General features: G+C 37.4%; 1 protein-coding gene across 2 annotated transcripts; it reads right to left on the bottom strand.

Annotated features, from left to right (window-relative positions):
• Positions 1–11,054: 11,054 nt before the first annotated feature.
• On the bottom strand, positions 11,055–20,381 carry LOC131156313 (ribulose-1,5 bisphosphate carboxylase/oxygenase large subunit N-methyltransferase, chloroplastic-like). Of its 2 annotated transcripts, XM_058109900.1 has the most exons (7): positions 19,806–20,381; positions 19,640–19,668; positions 19,483–19,519; positions 19,308–19,368; positions 19,023–19,148; positions 18,373–18,777; positions 11,055–11,522 (listed from the first exon to the last, which is right to left on the bottom strand). In XM_058109900.1, exons 1-7 carry the CDS (start codon positions 20,336–20,338, stop codon positions 11,304–11,306), a joined length of 1,410 nt encoding a protein of 469 aa, XP_057965883.1. In that variant the 5' UTR covers positions 20,339–20,381; the 3' UTR covers positions 11,055–11,303. The 2 variants fall into 2 exon arrangements, with proteins under 2 accessions (XP_057965883.1, XP_057965882.1); XM_058109899.1 differs by having other exon boundaries at positions 19,308–19,519.
• Between the last annotated feature and the right edge of the window lie 3,926 nt (positions 20,382–24,307).

Here is a 24,307-nt window from a genome sequence, read left to right as displayed (position 1 = left end):
TAAGTCTAAATAAACAAAAGAAAGAGAAATCAAAAATATCTTGAAATGAGAAAATCTGGTTGACAGACAACTGTCTGTCTATGGACAGACAATTGATATTTTAAAAGATATTAAACAAAGAGACAGAAGCATAACAGACGATTGTCAGTGCAAAATGAGACGTCTGTGTGTGTTTTGTCAGCTGATTGCCACTCTTCTGTATGTTTTAAAAAATTGAGTTGTTCAATGATAGACGACTGCCACCTTGAGGGCAGGCGACTGCCACCTTTCTGTTTGTGAAAATTGTATTTGAAATACATGGATGGGTGACTGCCAAAGAGCACACAGTCATCTGGCTTGCAAAAAAATTCAAAATACTCAACGGGCATATTTTTAAAATTTCAATTACTTGAAGCCCAAATTAATCTAAAACTTGGACCGTACTCCAAGTAAACTTGGGGAACAAGTAAGAAACCTTTCTAAGTCTATAAATACCCTCAAGTTACATTGATTTGAACACCAAGATTTCAAATCAGCAATCAAACTCTCTCTCAAGTATTCTGAAATTCTGAAAGCTCTTTGTTGCTCACAATATCCATGAAGTTCTCTAAAGTCTTGCTAGTTTTCTCACTGATATTGAGCTACAATTGTTAATTCTTTCATCTATTGAAAGATTCCTATGGTGATAAATCTCTAGAGCTTCAATTTGAATTTCGTATTGTGAATTTTACTAAAGTACATAGTTTTTAATCTGTACTAATCAGCTCTTTGAGGAGCAATTCTTGTACATCTTGTTTTAAATCTGTGTAGCAGATTGATAAACGGTTCGAGTGTTGAATCGTTGGACCAAACAAGGGAATATTGTTTGAAGAAGGCGGGCTCTAGCCTTAACCAATGAGTGTTGTAATCGGTATTGTTCCGCCTGTTAAAGGAACGGTGATAGTGAATCCTTTGGTGGTTTTGCCAAGGGCGAGAACGTAGGCTATGTTGAAGCCGAACCTCGTAAAACCTTATGTTCTTCTCTCTTCCCTACTCTTTAATTTTTAGCAAAATTTATAAATTGTGTGGATGCTTTATCAAACTCTAAATTCTAAGTGTTTGGTTGTTAAATAGACCGGAAGGTAATTTGTTTTGGTTTGATCAGCATTGATTGCGGAAACCGAAAGGGACTACGTTGGTTGATCATCCTTAACTTATTAAACTGAAAGTTTATTTTAAAGCTGAACAATGGGAAGAAGTGTGTTTGTGAATATTAACACAAGGCTTATACACATTCAGCAAGTTTTACATATTGATACAGGACTATTATTACAAGAATTAAGTGGTTGATTATTTTGTTTTGGTTGTGATTACTCTAAATTAATTTTGTGATTGTGTTTGAGTATTGATTATTGTTATAACACAAAAGAATTTTAAAAAGGGGAATAAAATTTTTAAATCCCAATTCACCCCCCTCTTGGGAAAGCTATTACAATTTCAATTGGTATCAAAGCCTAGTTATAGTAATTCCTAACAAGAAACTATAAAAAGATCAAATGGCAAATATAGGAGTAGCTTCCTTCGATGAGGGCCAACCCTCAACCCGTCCACCAATTTTTTGCGGACATAACTATACCTTTTGAAAAAAGAGAATACAAATATATCTCCAACACATGGATTGAAAAGTTTGGGAAGTAATTATGGATGGAGACCTTATTCCCACTAAGATAGTAGATGGAAAACAAATTGCTAAGGAGAAAAAGGATATGACTGATATAGACTATAAAATGCTCCAAATAAATTCAAGTGCTATAAATGCCTTATATTGTGCTTTAGATGCCAATGAATTCAATAGGGTCATGGCTTACAAAACAGCCAAAGAGATATGGGACAAATTAGAAGTAACATATGAAGGAACAATAGATGTTAAAGACAATAGGATAGACATGTTAACAAGAAAGTATGAAGCATTCAAAATGAATTCAGATGAAACAATCTTGAGTATGTACACTAGATTCACTTACCTTATCAATTCCTTAAGTGCCTTAGAAAAAACTTACACTACCTACGAAATGATTAGGAAAATTCTAAGAGGCCTTCCCTCCATTTGGGAACCAAAGGCTACGGCTATCACAGAAGGTAGAAATCTTAAGAACATCTCACTAGATGAACTTATAGGTTCACTACTTACCTATGAAATAACTTTAAAAGAAAGAAATCCTAAACCCAAGCATAAAAGGTCCATTGCATTAAAAGCTTCTAGTAATAGCTCAAGTGAAGAGGAAAGTGAATCAAGCGACTTAGATCAAGATGAATTAGCATTCTTCACTAAGAGACTAGGCAAGTTCTATAGAAGGAACAAAAGGTTTCCTAGAAAATTTAGTAAAAAGAAACCTGAAAAAAGAGAGACAAGTAGAAAAGAAAATAAAAATAAAAATAAACCTCCTAGATGCTATCATTGCAAGAAATCAGGGCACATCAAGCCGGACTGCCCATTGCTTGAGAAAGAAAAGAAGAAAAAGAAGGAAGCTATGAAAGCCATTTGGGATGATTCAAGCTCCAGCGAGATAGAAAACGAGTCAAGTGGACAAGAGATGGCAAATATATGCTTCATGGCGAATGACGAAGAGGTAAATTCCTATTACTCTTCAACAGAATCTAACAATGAGTCTTTTGACGAATCTTGCGATAGTAAGCCTTCCTATAAAGAACTACAAGCTGAGCTATTTTCTTTACACAAAAGATTCATAAAAGTCTCCAAGAGAAACATAACTTTGAAAGATCAAAAAAACCATAAGGAATTTGAAGCGCATATGACCTAGCATACTCCATGAAATTAAAAGAGCAAAAGGATGTAGACACCTCAGATTTTCAGTTGTAATGTGTGTTTAGTCTCACTTGTATTTATATATTTCATAAGATATAGTTGGAAGCTCAAATATACCTTAGACCGACTTTAGGACTCATGCATTTCATAAAAGATTCATTTACATTAGTTCTTGGTTGAATGAATTTTAGAGGCAAATTTTAAAGGCCTCGTCGACGAACCCCATGGCCTTATCTATGAATTCATATGGCCACTTGACGACGAACACTTTGTTCTCATCTACGAGAAAATACCGAGAGCTCAAATATTTTAGACAGATCTCTCATCGACGAATTCATGGTCCCGTCCATGAGTGAGTGTTGAGCACTCGTCGATGAACGTGTGCTCTCGTTAACGAGTTCATGGTGCAGAACGGCAGTTCAGCATGGACACGGACGTAAATAGTTTATTTTAAATGATCCAACGACCAGGAATTGATCCAATATTGAGAATACATGTTTAAAGACTCCCAAGATCCTAGGAGAATATAACAAGACAAAGGGAGATCATTTTGAGCATACTTTTGAAAGCCTTTGCATATTTAGCCCACACTCTATCAAGTTTAAACATCTTTTGGGGATTCTCTCAGCTTCACAAAGGGCATTCATGCACATATCTTGCTAGCACATTTGATATTGAGGTTTGGTATACAAGGTTTTATATTTGGGCATTTAATCTTCATTGTAAAAGTTTTCTTCTTTCATATTTTTATTTAATATTTTATTAAGAGAGCAAGAACTCTAAGTTTCATATTTTTGTTTGAAAAATCAAGTGGGAGAAGTTCATTCTAGGACTTTAAATCTTTGAAACATTCTTGATATTATTTTTATTCAAAGATTTAATATTCTTTTATTCATGCCAAAGTTATTTGAGAAAACCCTAAATTTTCAAGCATATTATTTGAAAAATCAATTTTTGGAGATATATTGCATTGGGTGTCGATCTTTGAGAAAACTCATCATACATATTTTTATATATAAAAAACATATATTTGATTATTATTAAAATCATCACATACATTTATTGACCTTCAAGTTATATCCTATGAATGTGTTTTAAGAATTTTATTGTACTCATTAGCTTGTGTAGAAGCATCTGAATGTTCAGGAATTTTATCATCTATTATATTGACGGTTCGAGTTGTGAATTGGGAAGGAGGAAGCTACGCCTCTTGTAAGCAGCGGAGTAGGAGGACGATGTGCCTCTTGTAAGCAGCAGGTTTGTAACAGAAAGCTCTACCCGAGTTTAAGGAAAAGATTAGTAAAATCCTTGAGGATTTTGCCCAAGGCGACGACGTAGGCCGGGTTTGTCTAAACCTTGTAAAAATTTTGTGTCTGCACTCTCTCTCTATCTCTTTTATATTTCCACACCTATATTCATATTATATCTGCTGTGCATGTTTTAAATATTGATATATATATATATATATATATATATATATATATGAATATCTAAAATATGTGAGAATAATTGGGTAATACTGAATTAATTGAGATATCCACTAATTAAAATCAATTTAGTTGTAAAATACTGAAATCGATGTATATCTAAATTTGTGATTTTTGGTTGGGTTTTCAATTGAGGATTGAAATACCAAAATATTTTAAATACCAAATTCACACCCCCCCCCCTCCCTCTTGGGATTACACCTAAATTAATAGAAGGCATTGGCCTCTTCTTCGAGTTCTGAGCCTCTACATCCCCCTACAAGCTCGCCTTTGCCACGGTAGCTTTATCTACCAATGTAGCGAACTCTTGTACCTAAAGCACTACCACCTGCTTTTTAATATTTTGCTTCAAACCCCTCTCAAAATTCTAAGCCTTCTCATAATCATCTAGCACCGTGTAGGGAGCAAATCATGACAGCTCCACAAATTGGGCAATGTATTGCTGAACTATTAGCTATCCCTGAGTCAGGTTTAGGAACTCCTCTACCTTCGCTTTTCTGACAGAGGCTGGAAATACCGATCACAGCTCCATGTCATAGCCACCAGTACTAGTCTCTGCTCCTCTAGCAGCTTTACCGCTTCCCACCATCTCTCGGCCTCTCCGGTCAACTTGAACGTCGCATAGAGCACCTTCTGCTCATTCGTGCAACGCAAAATAGTCAGGATCTTCTAAATTTCCCGAATCCAGTTCTCCGCACGGATTGGGTCTATACTCCTCGCGAAGGTAGGAGGCTTCAGTCGAGTGAATTGATCAATAAAACCTCCTAACTCAGTGGTGGGATAGTCCTGCCCCCTAGAACTCCACATAACCTCCACCATGAACTGCTGGGCAATGTCCCGTAGTACCACCGTAGAGTCACTTCCAGCCTCATGGCCAGCCCCCTCACTGCTACTCCCTCCAGCATTAGTAGTATTGTCTCTGGAATCCATCCTGAAGAGACAACCAATAAAAATTGTTAGAATCTTGATATCTCACATATCTGCTATTACTACAATACTATAAGACTTACTTTAATAAATTAACATCCCTAATGACGACACACTCTGCCAACTTAATACTCCCATTCTAGCTCAAGTTACGCCCCTCCACTAGGAAACAAAATCGTCAATGGATTGCCGTGATTTTCTAAACCCGTCGACTGATCCAGAAAAACATAAAAACTCGTCAATGAAATTTCTGCCTCTAGGATTATGAAGCAAAACTCAACATTCCTATTCTACCCATTCCTTTCTTCCTATACTCTGGTATGACCTCCTAACCTTGCCTAACCAAGTCTACAAGACTTAACAACCTGGTTAGCTCTGATACCACATGTAATGCCCCAACATTGTGTCTCTCCTCCTCCACCTACACCAGACTACAGGGGGCAGGCCTTATCGAACTGATTACTGCCCCACAGACCAACACATGTCCTTTTCAGTGTGTTTTGTCCTCACTCACACACTTCCTTAGAAAACTTCACAGAAGGTCACCCATCCCAAGATTATTCCAAGCCAAGCACGCTTAACCATGGAATTCTTATGGGAAGGCTCCCGAAAAGAAAGGTGCACCTTGTTGATATGGGTAGTAACATCAAATCCTTTTTAAATCTTTCTTTCATGGGATATCACATTTATTTAGCATGTGAACAAGTCCATATTTGAGATCACACATAAAGGACATGGAAATGGAAGCCAAGACGGATCTTAAAGCATATTTCGTCTAGCATATTCCATGGATGACAGATGAGCAAAAGAAGAAAGAAGAAGACAGTTAATTTTTATTGTAATTGCATTTGGTTTTCTGGTCTATAATAACTACATCTCATGCATGATAGGTTTATGCTCAAAATGACCATAGTCTAACCGTAGGGATCCAAACCTGGCCTTAGGGGACCCAACCTAAACTCAAAACCTTTTTCTTAAAGGCTAAAACTCGTACAAAGTTTTTTAAAATAACTTAAGGTCAAAAACAAGGTTCGCCAAGACTTCGGTTGACCGACGTTGGATTTTTGGGCTTAGATTAAAAGCCAAGTCAACCGAACTCTTCCAGTATTAGTTAGCTCAGTCGACCGAACAGACCTTAGGCTAGAAAGTCAAAAGTTAGACTAAGCCTTGGTTGACCGACCAATTTGCATTATAAATGCTCCAGTCGATCGAATAGGGCAGAAGTCAACATGTTGACTTCGCTTGGTTGACCATACAGAATTGAACACACCATCCTCGGTCAACCGAATCATTAACCACTAACACCCCATGTAAAACCCAAAAATTCATACTATTTTTTTCTAACACTGTCAAGCTATATAAGTCAACTCTGATATCCTATATATATATACAAAACTTCATCATGGGCCTAAAGTGGGTGCCATGGTAACCAGTGCATTTCATACATACTACCTATACAACAGAAAACAAAAGTATCCAAACCATATCCTAAAATAAGTAGTACCAGCGTACTACAGAACCACCCATATTTACATATACATATACATAAACATTTGTTCCCCAAAAATCCCAAAATGTTGAGGGCTCTATTACTCAGCCCAAAACTCACCCCAGTACTATGTCAACCCAGCCGCCTCCTCTATCTCTGAGTCGGCCCTATACGTCTCTTTGGGTTACCTGATATGGTTATATCATTGGGGTGAGACACCTCTCAGTAAGGAGAAACATGTTATTACGAGTGTATGACATATGAGTTTATACGCAACATAACCTTTTATTAAAACTATAAATGAGATATCATGTAAAAGTATTTGTACTATAACCTACATCTATGTCATTTAAAATACAATAATTATAAGTTAATTATTCAAACATACTTCTATCTATAATATATAATCTCTATTTTATATGTATACTATACATGTATATAGTTCTGAAAACTTCCCTGGATGGCTGTATGTCATGATTTGACCCCTCATGATAGGGTTGTGTGACCCGTAAGCAGGACTAAATACCGGTTGGCTTACCAGTGCTACATTTTGCATATTCGAGGGAGAAAGATCATACTATGCACTCCTCACAGTAATTGGAGGCTTGGCCTGAGGCACCGAGTACTCCATGAAAAAAATAAGGGTAAGACAAACAAGATAAACCACTTGTGCAACTATATCAATAAGATCAATAGGGCCAAATTTTCAAAAGAGCATTGAAGAACATAAAGAACAAAGCAAAAACAACGTACAATAGCAAACACAAGTAGAATAAAGAAACACAGACAAGGATGGAAGGAGAGCGTACCTAGCAGAGCGAAAGGGACCCTTGGTTAAGACAAGGAACAAATAAGCAAGCTCATGTCCTTTATAGACAAGCCCACACAAATCCCCAAAAAGTTAGCATCTCGAAAAGGTGGGAACTCATCAATCCGTGTGTGTGTCTCGAGGAAAAAAGATCAAATCCCTGTGCAGATGCTGAGGCGACGCCAATCTCAATAAATCTCGATTCTCCAAAGATATGACACAATTAACAAAAGTCTCTTAAAATTTTGCAAGAGCGGCGAACGTAATGAGTAGACACCAACGTCACATCAGAGTGGCGAGCACAACTCGCAAGGTCAGATGGTTGCACAATAAATAAGCACAGCTCATTAGGCAATGTAGATTGGCCCAACTGATGAGCATCACTTTTGAGGCTAGAAGAATTCCCAACAAATGAGCACAGCTCATTAGGCAAAGAAGGTCCAAATAATGAGCACAGCTAGTGAGGCCACGCAACCGCCCAACAAATGAGCACAGCTCATTAGGCAAAAAAGATCAACCGACGAGCAATTCAGCAGAAACAGCTCAGCAAGAGATGCCACAATGAGTAGCTCGATAGAAACAACTTGGCAAGAAATGTCATGATGAGCAGCTCAGCAATAAATGCCAAGATGAGCAACTTGACAAATACAACTTGGCAAGAAATGCCACGATAAACAGCTTGGCAAGAAATGTCACGATAAGTTGGTCGACAGGAATAGTTCGACAAGCAATGTCATGATGAGCAGATTGGCAAAATTAGCTCAGTAAGAAATACCAGGACAAGTAGCTCGGTAAGAAACGCCGCGAAGACCAGCTCAGTAGAAATAGCTCGGCAAGAAATGCCACGACGAGTAGCTCGGCAAAAACAGCTCAACAAGAAATACTACGACGAGCAGCTTGACAAGAACAGCTCAGTAAGAAATGCCACAATAAGCAGCTCGGCAGAAATAGCTCGATAAGAAATTCCACAATAAGCAGCTCCGTAGAAATAGCTCGGCAAGAAATGCCGCAAAAAGTAGCTCAACAAAAATAGCTCAGCAAGAAATGCCGCAAAGAGCAGCTCGACAAGAAATGACACGGTGAGCAGCTTGGCAAGAAATGCCACGACGAGTAGCTCAGCAGAAATAGCTCGACAAGAAATGCCACAACGAGCAGCTCGACAAGAATGGCACAGCAAAGACAACCCAGCAAATACAATTCGATAGCTTGGCAAAATGTTAGCATCGGCTCAACAAAACTACCTTAGCAAAAGGAGCTACTTGGTAGAATTTCTCGAGAAGAGCTAATCAAAATAAAGTTCCCTAAGAGAAACCACTCGGAAGTTTACTTTGAGAAGAGCTGAGGATCTGCTCAGAAGAAATCCACGAGGAGAGCTGCTCAAAGTGATCGGTCCGGCCAAGACAACGTGTCTCAAAATCGACTCATATTAGTCGTATTCCTCCAATCCAGCTCGACAAAGCCAAACGCTTCTCAATATCGACGTGAATCAGCCGAACACATCTCAACATTGGCTCGAATCAACCATCTTCTTCCAATCCAACTCGATATCAGCTCGGCATCTGCTCAAATCAACCGTATTCCTCCAATCCGGCTCAACAAAGTTGAACTCTTCTTAATACCAGCTCAGATTAGCTGAACTCATCTTGGCATCAGCTCGAATCAACCATCTCCCTCCACTCCAACTCGGCAACCCAAAAAAAAAAAAAAAGGAAAGGTAGGACAACTTTCAAACTTTCAAGAACAAGTTTCGAAAATTCGAAACTAAGGGGGGACAACTAATATACCCTAAATATATCAGGGACAAAATAGCTCATCTGCTATAGAAGAACTTTATGGCACAGTCATAATCAAGGCCGTCATCCCTCAAGGACAACTGCTCTGAAGGGGTCAACCCCATGCAGGCCAAAGCGATCCACGGTCGAGCCACAGACAGCTGGTATCGGCTCCTTAAAAGCCAGAGCATATCACGCTCGGGCCATAACTCTCCAATAAATAGCCAAACACCCTCGAGTCAACTTTTACCACTATAAATAGGGACTCGGGTGAGAGGCCAAGGTAACTCACTCTGAACCCACTTTATTGTTGCATTCAACCTCTTTGAAACGTTTCCTTACTTAGGCATCGGAGTGATCCCCCAGAGTACACCCCGGGTCCTTTAAGCTTGCTTTGTTTTCATCCTTTTTGGGTCATCGGAAGTCGGAGAGCAACGTCGCAGCTCATCACCATTTTATCCTGCAACATCCATGAATATTTCTTTCAGATTAACCAAATTTTATGGTTTTCAGTTATTTTGGCAACATTTTTTTCAAAAATTTTAATATTCATGAATATTTCTTTTGGATTAATCATTTATTTTATACATTTTAAAATTAAAATTAAAATATAGTGATCATATAAATTTAAATATAATTAAAATAAAAATATACATAAATTTTTAAAAATAATAATAAAGTTAATTACAATATATTTTTACTATTTTTCATGTCATGGCCAATAAAATTTTTATTATAAAGTAAATTTTGCAAGTATAACAATTAAGTAAAAAAATTATAAAAATTTGATTTTTGCTGTGGTATTTTTTAATGTGTATTATTCTACAATTTTATTATTTTATTCATATTGTTATAATATTATTTGATTTAAAGATAAAAATAAGTATTTTTTAACTTATTTTATTTTTATAAATATTAACCAAATAACTTGTTAGTTTTATAATTTTAGTTTCTATTTCTAGTTTTTAGCTTTCGTTTCTATAATTTTTTATAGTGATACCAAACAATCCTTAACTCCCCAAGCACACAAGTTTTGAAGTCATGTTTTGACGACTTTAGGCACAATTGTATAGACGATTATAGCACAATTATTTATTGGGTTCGCCGACGAGGCTGAGAGTTCGTCGACGAAATTCGGAATATTTGAAACCTCGCTTGGCATCTCTTCGTCGACGAGACTATGTAGATCGCTCGTCGATGAGTATTACTGCCTCGTCAATGAGTCCCTGCTTAATGTCCTATTTAAATTTTTCCTTCCCTTTTCTTTTATTCTCCCTTTTCCCTTTATTCATTTTTATTTTATTTTAATAGTTGAAATTTTCCGGATCATTACATTCAGACATTGCTTGCATGTTAGATTAAAGAGTGTCTCTCTTTGCCATATGGGAAGAGATCAAGAGTTTGGGATCAAATTAAAAGAAAGTAAATTGTAAAAAGGAGCTCAAATATTTTCTTGGGATACAAAAGATTGGCAAGTTTTCATAATTGTGGAGAGTGGAATGGTACCACCTTTTACAGTTTAATAGTTAGTAATTAAATTTTCATTGAATTACTTGTAAGACAAGGCCTAATATTGAATTTTTTATGTTTCTTCATTTTTCATAATTCTGTTCTCTTGATCAATTACGTTTTGCCTTGTTTCCCAACATTACTAATTATTGTGATAATTGCATTTACAATATTTATATATTTAGTTTACTAGTTTGAGCCGAGGACAAAGTCTAAAAATTCATATTATGTTTCTAATCCTATATTTGTAAGAAGCTTGAATTCAAATTTGTATGAATTTAGACAAAATGCAATGCAAAATTATATTAAATTTTACCTAAGTTCATCCAAATTCAAATTCATTACTCGAAATTCATGCTCCCAGATGCACAATAAAAAAAAATATTATGCTAATAATTTGAACTTCTAGTGCATCTTTTTGTGTTTCTAGGAACTCTACTTCATTAATTGGTTTCAAACTTGGATGTCTTCTAAAAGTGGCGAATATAGTTATTTCCCAAAATTTCATATCCAACTTCTTTTGGCACTAGCAACTTGAGCTATGAGAGGATGATTTCACATCTTCCCTGCATTGATCAAGCTCCTTGAGCCTTCTTTCTTCGTAATACTCCAATTGATCCAATTCCAATTCCTTCTCCTGGAAAATCCTATCAATTTGTTGGAGCAACATCTTCTCCCCTTGTCTTATGCCCACTGAAATTTTAAGTCTGGGGCTAAGATTTGATTCTTTTAACTTCTCGTAATCCTGCAACCCACAATTTTTAAATATAGAAGTTATTGAGTCTAGAGCAAATAGCATATATTGGACAAAATCATTCTAAATTAAGCAGTCTGGGGCAAAGAACAGATCAAAAATTAGGTATTAGTCAGTATATTAAATATACAAACAACAACAATAACAAACCAAGCCTCAAGTCCCACAAGATGATGTTGGCAATATGAACCATTTTCTGCCAATTTAAACGATTGTGGGTAATTTCCTTCAATAATTAAAGAGCTATAAAATATTCACTCAATCTGATTCTATTATTTTAAGTCTATCCTTACTCCTCTTGTTGTTACTACCACTAAAAAGCTCAATTCCTCATAGGTGCACTATTCCACATTGCCCAGAATATGATTTAGTATAACAAGTGGTTTAATAAATAATGATTTTGTCATTTTTGTAACTAAGTTGCGTAGTTGGAGGTAAGCTTCACATAGCTGTGTTTTTTATTTATTTTCTTATTTTATTTTACTCTTTTTTTTGGAGGGGATGGACGAGAAGGACCTGCTAGATGGCTGGGGGCTCGGCCATCCCCCATCTTAAGCTTCAAGATGAACTTGGAACCTCCAACATGGATATTTTACGAAAACATTTGGGGCTCCACTGAGTCAAGTTACTGCTAATGGCTACAAACGAGCCAACCTTCAGCATTTTCAGGCTCAATTCCGCAAAGGAAAAGCTCAACTTCAGCTTGGGCTCGCTTGGGCTCGACTCAGTTCGGGCTTAGAAAATCAGGCTCGAGCTGAGCTCAGAATTAAAATTATTGGCTCAAGCTCGACCTTGGGCTCAGCTCATTCTTTTAATTTGTTTGATTCTATAAGCTCCAAGTGTAGGCGCGGTGTGCAGCTTGCAGGGCTTCATTCTTGGGCCTTTGCCTTGGGATTGTGCATGGCCAACTTATAGTGAAAAGCAGTTAGCCCACTCCAAGCTTTATTTGACCCTATTAATGAGCCAATTACTAAGCCTCTTAACAAGCCTAATTCAAGCCTAATAAACAAACCCAACTGAGCCTGTAATCGAGTTGTTCACAAGCTGAAACGAGCCAAGCCTGTCAGTGTTCAGGCTCAGCTCGTTTATAAAACAAGCTTGAAAACTGGGATTGGGAATCGTTCATTTGGATAAATGAGCCCTTGCTAAGCCACAGCTCTTGAGCCGCTCATGAGTGGGGTGGTTCATCAACAGTCTTAAGTCTACTATTTTTAGGAGCACTATTTGTTCCCAAGGAAAAAATAATAAATTATTGTGATATGTGGCTCACATACCAAGTGGAAAGCATGCACAAAGAGAAAACATGAAGGAAATCAAGGTGCAGTAGGGCAAACCGTTGACGCAAGCCTTGTAACTATCAACGGTTTGGAACAATGTCTGAATGAATTTTCATTCTAACAAAAACCGTCGATTGTTTGCCTTGAGATACCCAGCGCAGAATTCAAATTTGAATAAGGGGACATTAATTTGTTTAGGGCTTAGAGGGAAAACCTCCACAAACTTTATATATATGTTGTCTCATATGTATATGTGAGGTTGGTTGTACATGGTTGAGAGGATTAATGTATTGTTCATATAATTTGGACAAGATAGTGAAACTTTGTTGTTTGCTCATGGTTGAGAGGGTTAATGTATTGTTCATGTAATTTGGAGAAGAAGATAGTAAATCTTTGTTGTTTGCTCCCATGGATGTAGGCATTGCTGAACCACGTAATTTCTTGTGTATTTGTTGTTATTGCTTTCATATGTTTGTTGTGGTTGTGGATTGTTCTATATATTCATCATTAAGTATTGCATTGTGCATTTGATCCTATACATATTCTGCAACACAAATCGTTTTTCACAACAAATTGGTATCAGAGCATTGTTATAATGGCCTATGGAACTTCGTCTGTGAAATTTGACCTTGTCAAGTTTAATGGAACTAGGACTTTCGGTTTGTGGCAGAGAAGGCTAAAGGATCTCTTAGTGCAACAAGGCATGGTGAAGGCCTTGTACGGAATTCAACTGGAAAGCATGGATGAAACAAGTTGGAATAAATTAAAGGCAAAGGCAGTATCAACCATTCAACTTTGTTTAGCTGATGACATGTTGTATCACGTCATGGATGAGAATTCTCCGGCAACATTTTGGAGGAAACTGGAAAGCCAGTGTATGTCTAAATCTTTATCAAACAAGCTATTTCTTAAGCAAAAGTTGTATTGGCTTAAAATGGTGGAAGGTTCGGATTTGAACCAACATATCAACGCATTCAATCAGATTGATAGGGATTTGATGTGTATTGATGTAAAGCTCGAGGAGGAAGACAAGGCGATGATGCTATTGAATTCCCTAACTGCGTCTCACATGTATGAGAATTTGGTTACCACTCTAACATGGGGCAAAGAAAGCCTGCATTTGGAAGAGGCGTCAAGCGCATTGCTCAATTTTCATCAAAGAAAAATGGCCAGTGATGAAGTTTCATTGATGAAGGGCTTGTGGTGAAGAGTAACCACGAACGTGGGAAATGTAAGTTCCAAAGCGGATCTTAATTGCAGTCCGGGAAGAGGAAGGACATAAAGTGTTTTAGGTATGGTAAAATTGGCCACATAAGACCGGAATGTCCGGAGTGGAAGAAAAGGAATGCTGAAAATTAGCAAGGTTCATCAAAATCTGCAAATGTAGTGGAAGGAGACTCAGGGAGTAGTGATGGTGATATGTTATATGTTTCATCAGGTTCAGAGTGCCTCACAGATTCTTGGATCCAAGATTTTGGATGCTCTTATCACATGACAGCAAATATAAAATGGTTCAACACATATAGGTCAATTAATACTAGTTCAGTTTTGATGGGAAATAATATTTCATGCAAAATAATGGGTATTGGAAATGTTAAAATCAAAATGTATGATGGTGTTATGAGAACCTTATGTGATGTAAGGCATGTACCGGATCTAAGGAAGAATATAATTTCATTGGGTACTTTAGATTGTAATGGATATAGTTACAAGTTTGAAAGTGAGGAAATGAAAATGTGTGAAGGCGACTTGATGGTAATAAAAGGGCAAAAGGTAGAGGGAAATATTTATGCACTATAGGGTATCACAGTTGTAGGTGGAGCTGCAGCTGTAGAATTTGAGTCAAATGTTCTGTGGCATATGCGGTTACGGCATATGGGTGACTACATGTATTCAAATGTTTGGGGACTGGTATAGTAGCATCACAAGGTAGATATATATATTTCGTGGATTTATCACAAAAGGTCTTGTTGTATCTCATGTGGCACAAGTTTGAGGTGTTTGCCACGTTTAACTTCTTGTTGAGGTTGAGAACCAGACCGAGAGAGAGATCCTCGGGTCATACATTAGGTCTGAGTACGCTGGTTTTGTTCAAAGAGTTTTGTGAGTAGGACAAGTTATATACAGGGCTTGCAGGGAACCTCTTGGTGACGTCAGTGAGTATGGCGCGTTTCCCGCTTGACCGATCGCCAAAGGTGTCACTAGAAGGGAGAGTTGCAGGAGAATTGTGGGCAAGTTTTGCAGTAGACTACTCAGGTTTAAGTGGATGCCCATAGATGCACATTTCTAGTGAGGTGGGATCTAGGCATGGTGTTATGTTCGGACAGTACATCTTTCTGGGGTATAAGAAATATGGGTTCAAGTTGGGTGATCCTGTGGCAAACAAGGCGGTGATCAGTGGAAACATGACTTTTGGTGAGAAAGTCATGGGACAGCGTACTCAGGTAAAAGAAGAGAAACAAATGCCAAAAAACTACAGCAACAGCAAACATATAATTCGGGTAGAGTTAGATACTCAAGGCAGAAATGTAGGGAGTTCTATCTCAGGTCAACAATATCACAGTATAAATGGGCATGTGATGCAGGTGGAGCTACAAACTCAAGGCAGAGATGACATTGTTCATATTGTAGGGAGTTTCAGCTCGGGAGACCAGCAAGATCACGGTGGGCCCAAGTGCACTATCAGACCACCACTCAGGCATAAATTTGGCATTCTGCTATTTTATGCATTCATTACTACCAACAGAAAGATTCCTACTATTTTTCATGTTGCAGTGCACAACAAATAAAAAAATAAATGGATAAGTGCTATGGTGGAGGAGATAAAATCATTGTATAAGAATCAGATATGGGAGTTGGTGAAACTTCCAAGATAGAAAGGGTGATAGGATGCAAGGGAGTAATGTATCTGTTGTTTGTAAATGACATATTATTGGCTGGGAAGGCTTTGACTAAGGCTAATCAGTTGGGAACTCTGTTGACAAGTGTATTTGACATAAAGGTTTTGGGCACAGCTAAGAAGGGTCTTGGTTTGAAGATTCGCATGGATAGAGCTGCAAGGAGATTAGTGTTATCTCAAGGTGGCTTTGTAGACAGAGCTGTAGGGAGATTGGTGTTATCTCATAATGACTTTGTGAACAAAACTACAGGGAAACTTTGTTTGCCATCTCAAGGGAGTTCTGTGGAGAATCAATGTGAAATGTCTACCGCTTGGTAGTCAAGGATGGACGGTGAGGTCCAGGATATGTCAAAGGTCCCCTATGCTGGTGCAATGGGGTGTTTCGACATACAACAGAATGATCTGTCAATTGTGAGATTCGTTGAAAAAATATGCAGGGGGGCTTTGATGATAGAAGGTTTACAGCAAGTTTTGTGTTTACTATTATGGGAAGGCCTTGTTGGAAGCCAAGGGCGCAGTCGCAGGTTGTTACATCAACAACTAAATCGGGGTTGTTGACAAAAGTTGAAGCTGCCACAGGCAAGTCCAAGCATTGCTTTGACTTGGTTTTTGTCTCCAGTTACTAAACAGGAGGAGGTCCCAACCTCATGTCCCAAAGTCAAGGTGGGGCAGCGGATTCATGTTTTCAGTTTTTCCTAAGGGTCTTATGTTCGCCAAGGTGAAGATTGTTGTAATATGTGACTCACATACTGAATGAAAAGCACGCACAAAGGGAAAGCATGAAGGAAATTAGGATGCAGCAGGACAAACCGTCGACAGTAGCCCTGTAACCATCGACGGTTTGGAGCAGTGTCTAAATGAATTTTCATTATGTTTGAAACCATCGACGGTTTGGCTCGGGATACCCAATGCAGATTTTAAATTTGAATAAGGGGACGTTAATTTGGCTGGGGTTTGGAGGGAAAACCTCCGGGAACTTTATATATACGTTGTTTCATATGTATATGTGAGGTTGGTTGTACAAGGTTGAGAGGGTTGATGTATTGTTCATGTAATTTGGATAAGAAGATAGTGAATCTTTGTCGTTTGCTCCTGTGGATGTAGGCATTACCGAACCACGTAATTTCTTGTGTATTTGTTATTATTGTTTTCATATATTTATTGTGGTTGTGAATTGTTCTGTATATTCATCATTAAGTGTTGCATTGTGTGTTTGATCTTATATATATTCCGCTGTACAATTCCTTTTTCACAACATAAATAAATAAACATGATCTTAGAGGGAGATGCAGCAAATTTGGCATATGCATGACAATGTGCCTGTTGAATAGGTGATAGGGTTTTTTTCCTTTTAGTAAGCATATGAGTGTCCCCCATAAAAATAATATTTTTGGTGAAAACAAAAAATAACAATAATTTTGAATGAATATTATTTTTAAGGATTCACTTTATTGAGCAAAAAATCTCATTTTATTTTGCATTATATGCCTTGCATGTATCATTTTCCATCAAATATCTACTCTATATCCCCAATAAAGACATTTCTAGTTATAGCAGCATTCATATCTAAAGAAACAGGAATGACATTTTTCTAATACAAGATCCTTATTTTATTCAATGCCTAGTAAGCTTAGTTATTATTATTGAGCTTTACTGAGCTGTTATTTTTGTAAACTCCTAAGTGTTGTCTCCTTTTGTGGCTTTCTGCTTTGTTTTTGCACATTAAATGATTGCATTGATCTACAAAATATACTGAGTTTACAAGTAATTCAATGATAGAATATACTTTTTAGAATGTTAATAACATATGGTATAAATTCTGTCACAGATTGGTGAAAGGCCTTATCAATCTTAGGTTGTCCTAAATCCTGGTGACAAATGGAAAAGAAAAAGGAGATATGAGTGTTTTTCTTTTAGTAAGCATATGAGTGTCCCCCATAAAAATAATATTTTTGGTGAAAACAAAAAATAACAATAATTTTGAATGAATATTATTTTTAAGGATTCACTTTATTGAGCAAAAAATCTCATTTTATTTTGCATTATATGCCTTGCATGTATCATTTTCCATCAAATATCTACTCTATATCCCCAATAAAGACATTTCTAGTTATAGCAGCATTCATATCTAAAGAAACAGGAATGACATTTTTCTAATACAAGATCCTTATTTTATTCAATGCCTAGTAAGCTTAGTTATTATTATTGAGCTTTACTGAGCTGTTATTTTTGTAAACTCCTAAGTGTTGTCTCCTTTTGTGGATTTCTGCTTTGTTTTTGCACATTAAATGATTGCATTGATCTACAAAATATACTGAGTTTACAAGTAATTCAATGATAGAATATACTTTTTAGAATGTTAATAACATATGGTATAAATTCTGTCACAGATTGGTGAAAGGCCTTATCAATCTTAGGTTGTCCTAAATCCTGGTGACAAATGGAAAAGAAAAAGGAGATCCTAATGAATAAAAATTTTAATCTATTCCAAGGCTACATCACTCATCACTTTGACATCTTCAATAGCCATGTAATTCTCAGCTCAATTCACATATCACCTTTATAACGTGCATAAATACATGTGGAATGCACCCATACAGTTGCTATTATCACATGAGAAGTAGCTGTTTACGGAAACTAAAATGAAATGGATGGAGAATTTTACCTCTTCAAGTGTGGTAGGATAACCAGAAAAGGCATATTTACAGGCATCTCGCACCACTCTGCATATGAGCTCTTCATTGGCCCGGCTTACCGGCAATTGTAGGAGACCCCAAACAGAGTTTCTGAAAAATGGCTCCAAGAGGAAAGCATCTGTGCCTCCAAGTGCGAGGAGCCGCAGGTAAGCAAGCATTGCCAGTGGAAGTGGATGGCCCAAAACAATGTCAAAGCATGCAGTTTTACCCAAACCATTTGACTCGGCAATGTTCAGCTTGTATCCCAAAAATGGGTCAGTCTCCGGTATCTCTAGCGTAACAGCATATGCATTGCGATCTGCATTCAGTTCTATAAATCCATAATCGAGAGCCAAGTCTGCATTGCTCTTATTGATGCCATATTGGATCATAATCTGTTGAAAAAGAAACTTTTAATTGATAGACATCATTACCAATTACTTTATCTTATTATATCAGAGTTTAAGCAAACATCTATGTCAGGTAAGAATAGTAATGAATAGCATATTCCAATATAAAATGGGAAATGAAAAGGAATTCCCTCAAACAAGACACTAAGAACTGGAATAGGTTTATCAGGGTTGATCCCAGAGTATCAAATGCCATCTCAAAAGGTATAGCAGAAGCCAGAAATTTTCACCTGCTCACCAGCCTTGACAGAAACTGGGGTTCTGAGAGAAAAAAGGGAATCCCAAGAGAAGAGACCTGCTGCTCCAGTAACCTCCCATGCATGATCTTCTGTGGTTATACTGGGACTATGGTTGATCTGATTCAAAATGAAATGGGTCTTACAAGATTAAATTTAGAAAAGCAGATTAACCAACTCCACAGAGTAATGCTTTAATATAAAATCAGAAGCCTTGATCAGTGCCGTTGGAATTAAACTTTTAAATATGAAGCCATTGGAAGAAATTAAGAACGTTACGAAGTCTGCTAGCGGCACCAGAACAAGATTTTGCCCACGGAGGCGTGAAAAAGCCCTTGATCTGAGAATTCCAAAGGCCCAAAAGAAGTCATCAATTGTTATAGGAGAAGGGAAAAGTTTCTGGTTAGGGGATATGATTTCTTCTTCCACTCTTAGAAATTCACTCTTCACATACTCTTTCACACTCAATGTGGAGCTCAAAAGTTGGGTTCCTGAATGAAAGTGTCAATTTAAATCAAAATCCAATAGAATGGAAAGAAGCTAAACAATCGCACCTTGAATTATAAATTTACAGTTCAACTTCAGAGACATATTTATAGACACGCACTGACCTTGAAGCTCAGCAAGCTCCTCGTCAGACCTGCTCTGGAACCATTAGACCACACATTAACACCACAATTTCAAACCCAAGAAAAACATGAAATTCCAAATAAATGCTAAAAACTGAACATTTACAAACCAGACAATCAACAGACCAAGCTAGTTAATAAAACCCACCAATATACAGTGGAGTCGGTGCGCTGGGGAAGAATATCGAGGTAGTAGCGCCATTTTGAGTCGCCCTTGAGCTTCTCTCTGATCAAGAACAGAGCCACAGACACCCAAGGCTTCAACCCGGCGCACACTCTCCCAATCTCCGAGGCTGCCGCGGCATCCGGGTAGATCCAGAGCCTCTTTGGGACCTCCAAGACGACGTCATTCCGAGCGAGGTTTCTCGTTGCAACGAGTCCTAAACCTTCGGGGACCACGGCTGGCGCTGCCGGAGTCTTGGCTGAGACGACGCCTTCGTCGCGGAGCCATTGCCAGAAAGTCTGGACTTTTGGGGGCAATGATGGGGCTGAATTAGTGTTGTTGGAGGGCTCGAGAGAAGAAGTCACAGAGGGAACGGCTTTGAGCCGGAGTGGTGATGGAGAGGAGAAGGGTCTACTGAGGGTTTTAGCGGAGGAGAGGAAAGTGGAGGATGAAGGAGTGAAGAGAGTAAACATTGTTGTCCTGGTTTCGAGGTTTACCAGTGGGTAGCATGGTGCCATAGCGTGTGGTTAGATGCCTTGCGGTGGCTGTGGAAATGTGGATCAGGACATTTCTAGACTGCGTAGCTGCGTGCTCAACATTTGATTAATTATAATATTAATGTTATAAAAAGATGCAGATAATTAACAATAAAATAAATGAAAATAAGACTAGATTTTTACGTGATCCGATGGGATCAAACTCCATCATATTAAATGAATTACAATATGTATTTGACTTTATACAAATATCTCACTTCCTTATCTTATACAAAATATCTCACTTTTCTTTTCTCTTCTGCTTCTCCTCTTTCTATTTGAGTTTACTTTCTTCTCAGTCTGATTCTCTTTTGGTTGGAGGCATTTATGGGGATGGTGATATCCACCATTTATTTCACAACATTCCCCCTTAGATGTCACTCATATATTAACTTATCCTGTTATGATCTTTAAGATGTTTCATTTCGATAAGATGAACAAATTTCTTGAATGTTGTAGTAGGCAAAGTTTTGATGAACAAATATGCTAGATTATCACTTGATCGGATCTGTTGTACATCTATATCACCATTCTTTTGGAATTCATGTGAATAGAAGAATTTTGAAGATATATGTTTCGTTCTATCACCCTTTATGTATCCTCCTCTTAGTTGAGTTATACATGCAGTATTATCTTTATATAAAACTGTTAGAATATGCTTGATTGATTGAAGACCACTACTGTGAAGACCCAGAAATTATAATAATTAAAAAATAGGAAAGAAGGAAAAAAGTTAAAGGTCAAGATAGGATTCCTTGACGAATGCCCTAGTTTCGTCAACGAACTCCCTAAAGGATTCGTGGACGAAGTGCAATGTTCGTCAACGAAGAGATACCAAGAGGGGTTGTTTCGGACCCATTGGTTCGTCGACGAAATCCTTACCTTTGTCGACGAACTCCCTTCTTTGCCTCGTCGACGAGGCCACGTGTCTCGTCGACGAAGCTACGTGTCAAGACGCCTATAAATACACAAAAATCGGGTTTTCAACGAAAAAATCATTTTTCTCTCTCTAGAAACGCATCCTCTCTCCTTCTCTCTAGAGTTTCGGCCCCGTTTCTCCCCGGTTCGACGATCAGAAGCTACCACGATGATCCTGGGGAGATTCTCTACAATTTAACCAGAGCAGAATTTTAATTTGAGAAGTTTGGGAACCATCCCAAAATCAAGGTAGGTTTTTTTGAACCTAGATTTAGTAGTAGATGTTATTATACTGGTATTTGGGATGATTTATGTGGGTGTTGTAAATTCAGAATTTTGGGGCTTTTACTGAAAGCAGGTTAGGGAACCTAGTGGGTGTTCCTAGGAATCTAGATAAGATAATGAATAGTTTATAATTCAGGAAATATGAGTATGAAAATTTATTCTGGAGAATTCAGTTATTTGACAGGAATATATATACATATATAAGATATTTTCAGGATTAGGGAATTATGAATGCTAGGGGCGTAAGTTAGAACGTTAGTGGACGAGCCTATTTTGTCAGGTAAGAGAAATATACTATGCTAGTAATTTTGGAAATGTTATCCAAAAATATGTGTGTTATAGTGAAAAATTTTACAAGATATATATTACTTTTATTATCATAAAAATCCAAATTTCAGTAAATGGGTTTAATATTTATTTAATTGTGTGGCATGAATAATTATTAGATTCAACATGAAATTTACTCAGTTTACAGATACCATGTTTTACAGAATATATATATATATATCTATAGAGAAACAGATATTTTTACAGTTTACATTCATATAGATATTTTACAGTACTTTTAGATACACCATGATATTTAGATTATATATCCATAGCATTCAATTATTTAGTATTCAGTTATTCAGTTATTCAGATTTTACAAATTATTCAGATTATACAACATATTCAGATCAGTTATTACAATGTTATGGTTATTTTAAATATATCAGAATCTTGGTAAAACAGCAAGATAATATATATAATAGTATTATACAGTATCAGACCCTAATGTATCATATCAGTTATCAGTAGAGTACGGTATCGTAGCTATTTTAGATCATAGTGCAACCACTTATTTCAGATAGCATGTAGATTTCCGTCAACCGTGCCTATGGAGGGATTGCAAGCTCCCTAGAAGTCTGGGTTGAGGAGGCCAGTTTGACGAGGTTGATGCCAGTACCGAGCCTTTGGAGGGATTGCAGTAAGGCCAGTCTAAGGATTGATAGAGTATTAGTTGACTTACCTGGTAGGCCAACCAGTGTTAAATCCCGCCAACGGGCTGCACAACCCTGTCATGAGGGATTAAATCATGACTTACAGTTTTCCAGGATAATTATCATAGTTATTTATATGTATACAGACTTACAGAAAGACAGCAGATATACTACAATACTAGAAGGATGAATAAATAGAAAGCTCATATATTATAGCTGTATTTTAAACCACATAGGTGTGAGTTACACGATATTATATTTTACATGATATTCCGATTTCAGTTATTTATCAACATATTATTTATGTAAACTTAGTTGTCACACACTGGTAATAACATATTTCATCTTACTGAGCGTTATCTCATCCCAGTGAGTTAACATTTTTTAGGTGATCCAGTTAGGCGAGCAGATCAAGCTCACAAGTAGAGAGGACGTCTACACTACCCTATCTATAGGGTAAGTGTTATCAGGAGATTGTATTTTGAGTAGCATTCAAGAGTTTTTGGGTAAATGATGCTGGGATCATGTAATCATGTATGTATGTTTTGTGAGAATACTAGATTCTGGTATTGTAAATATGGATGTATGACTTTATGTTTTCTGCTACATAGATATGTTATTCTGTGAACAGGAATTTCCTCAATGCCCACCTAGGGCCTAAGATGTTATAATAGATAATATAGGGGTATCAGAGTATTTTATTTTGCTGTATATTTTATGAAAAAAAAATGGTATGAATTTTTGGGGTCATTATAGTTTGGTATCAAAGTCTAGGCTGTTAGGTTCTGCAGACTCTTGAGTACAACGGAAAACAATACCAGAATATAGGAATGGAATTTTAAGAAGGATAGAACAGGATATCAGTAAGTTAATGTTAGGAAACTAGAGTGAGAATTTAGGGTTCTTGTAACGACCTGCTTATTTTACCATAAACTTTTTCTCTATAATAATATCCAATATAATAATCCTGACAAATCATAATCAACATGAACCTATGGGTACCAGGGATATACCTGAAATACAACACGAATACCTAAGTAGTAGGAAACGTAAAATCATATACATACCAAATTACCAATCAACACAATACCAGAGTTTTACTACAACTGTCATATACATACACGTGCCCCAAAATATTCAAAAGTGGCCTAGGGTCACCACCACAAAATCTATCAGACCCTAGCATAATGACTTACCTTTCAAATAGGGTAAAACAGCTGAAATCTAACGTTGCGGAGCTCTATCCGCTCTTCTATCTGGCGCTCTTGAAATATTTATATAGTTGGGCGAGACACCTCTCAGTAAGGAAAATAAACTAATATTAGTGTGTGACAATGTAATAACCCAAGAAATTAGTCAAGGCTTCGTCGACGAACACAGGGGATTTGTCGACGAAGGTACATAAGAATCTGTACCTTCGTCGACGAGGGGTGTACGTTTGTCGACGAACTTCTTCAGAGACTCGTCAACGAGATGACGTGCCTCGTCCACGAATCTGGGGTTATAAATAGCTAAAACCCGGATTTTTTTGCAAAATTTGGTGCAGGAAACTCTCTCTCTCCCTCTCTCTTTCTAAAACCCCCCTCTCCCCTTCTCTCTTCAATCCCGACCCCATTTCTCGCCGGATTGACGATCTGAGGCCACCACGACACTCTTGGGGAAGTTCTCTACAAGTCTGTTGGAGCAGATCATTGGTGGAGCTGGTTTGAACTTCGTCCCAATCTCAGGGTAAGGTATTTTATTTAGTTTTTGCCTTTTCCAAAATTAT

This window comes from Malania oleifera, chromosome 5 (genome assembly GCF_029873635.1).
Source record: "Malania oleifera isolate guangnan ecotype guangnan chromosome 5, ASM2987363v1, whole genome shotgun sequence".
NCBI lineage: Eukaryota > Viridiplantae > Streptophyta > Magnoliopsida > Santalales > Ximeniaceae > Malania > Malania oleifera.
Note: the sequence above shows the minus strand (reverse complement) of the source record. Positions and strands in the feature narration are given on the sequence as shown.

What these genes read in the sequence shown, in the direction of transcription:
- LOC131156313 (XM_058109899.1), bottom strand. Translation starts at nt 20,338, where the DNA reads ATGGCACCATGCTACCCACTGGTAAACCTCGAAACCAGGACAACAATG. An exon ending in ACCGACTCCACTGTATATTG is followed by an intron (nt 19,669 to 19,805) that starts GTGGGTTTTATT and finishes GTTCCAGAGCAG; the next exon opens with GTCTGACGAGGAGCTTGCTG. An exon ending in GGAGCTTGCTGAGCTTCAAG is followed by an intron (nt 19,520 to 19,639) that starts GTCAGTGCGTGT and finishes ACTTTCATTCAG; the next exon opens with GAACCCAACTTTTGAGCTCC.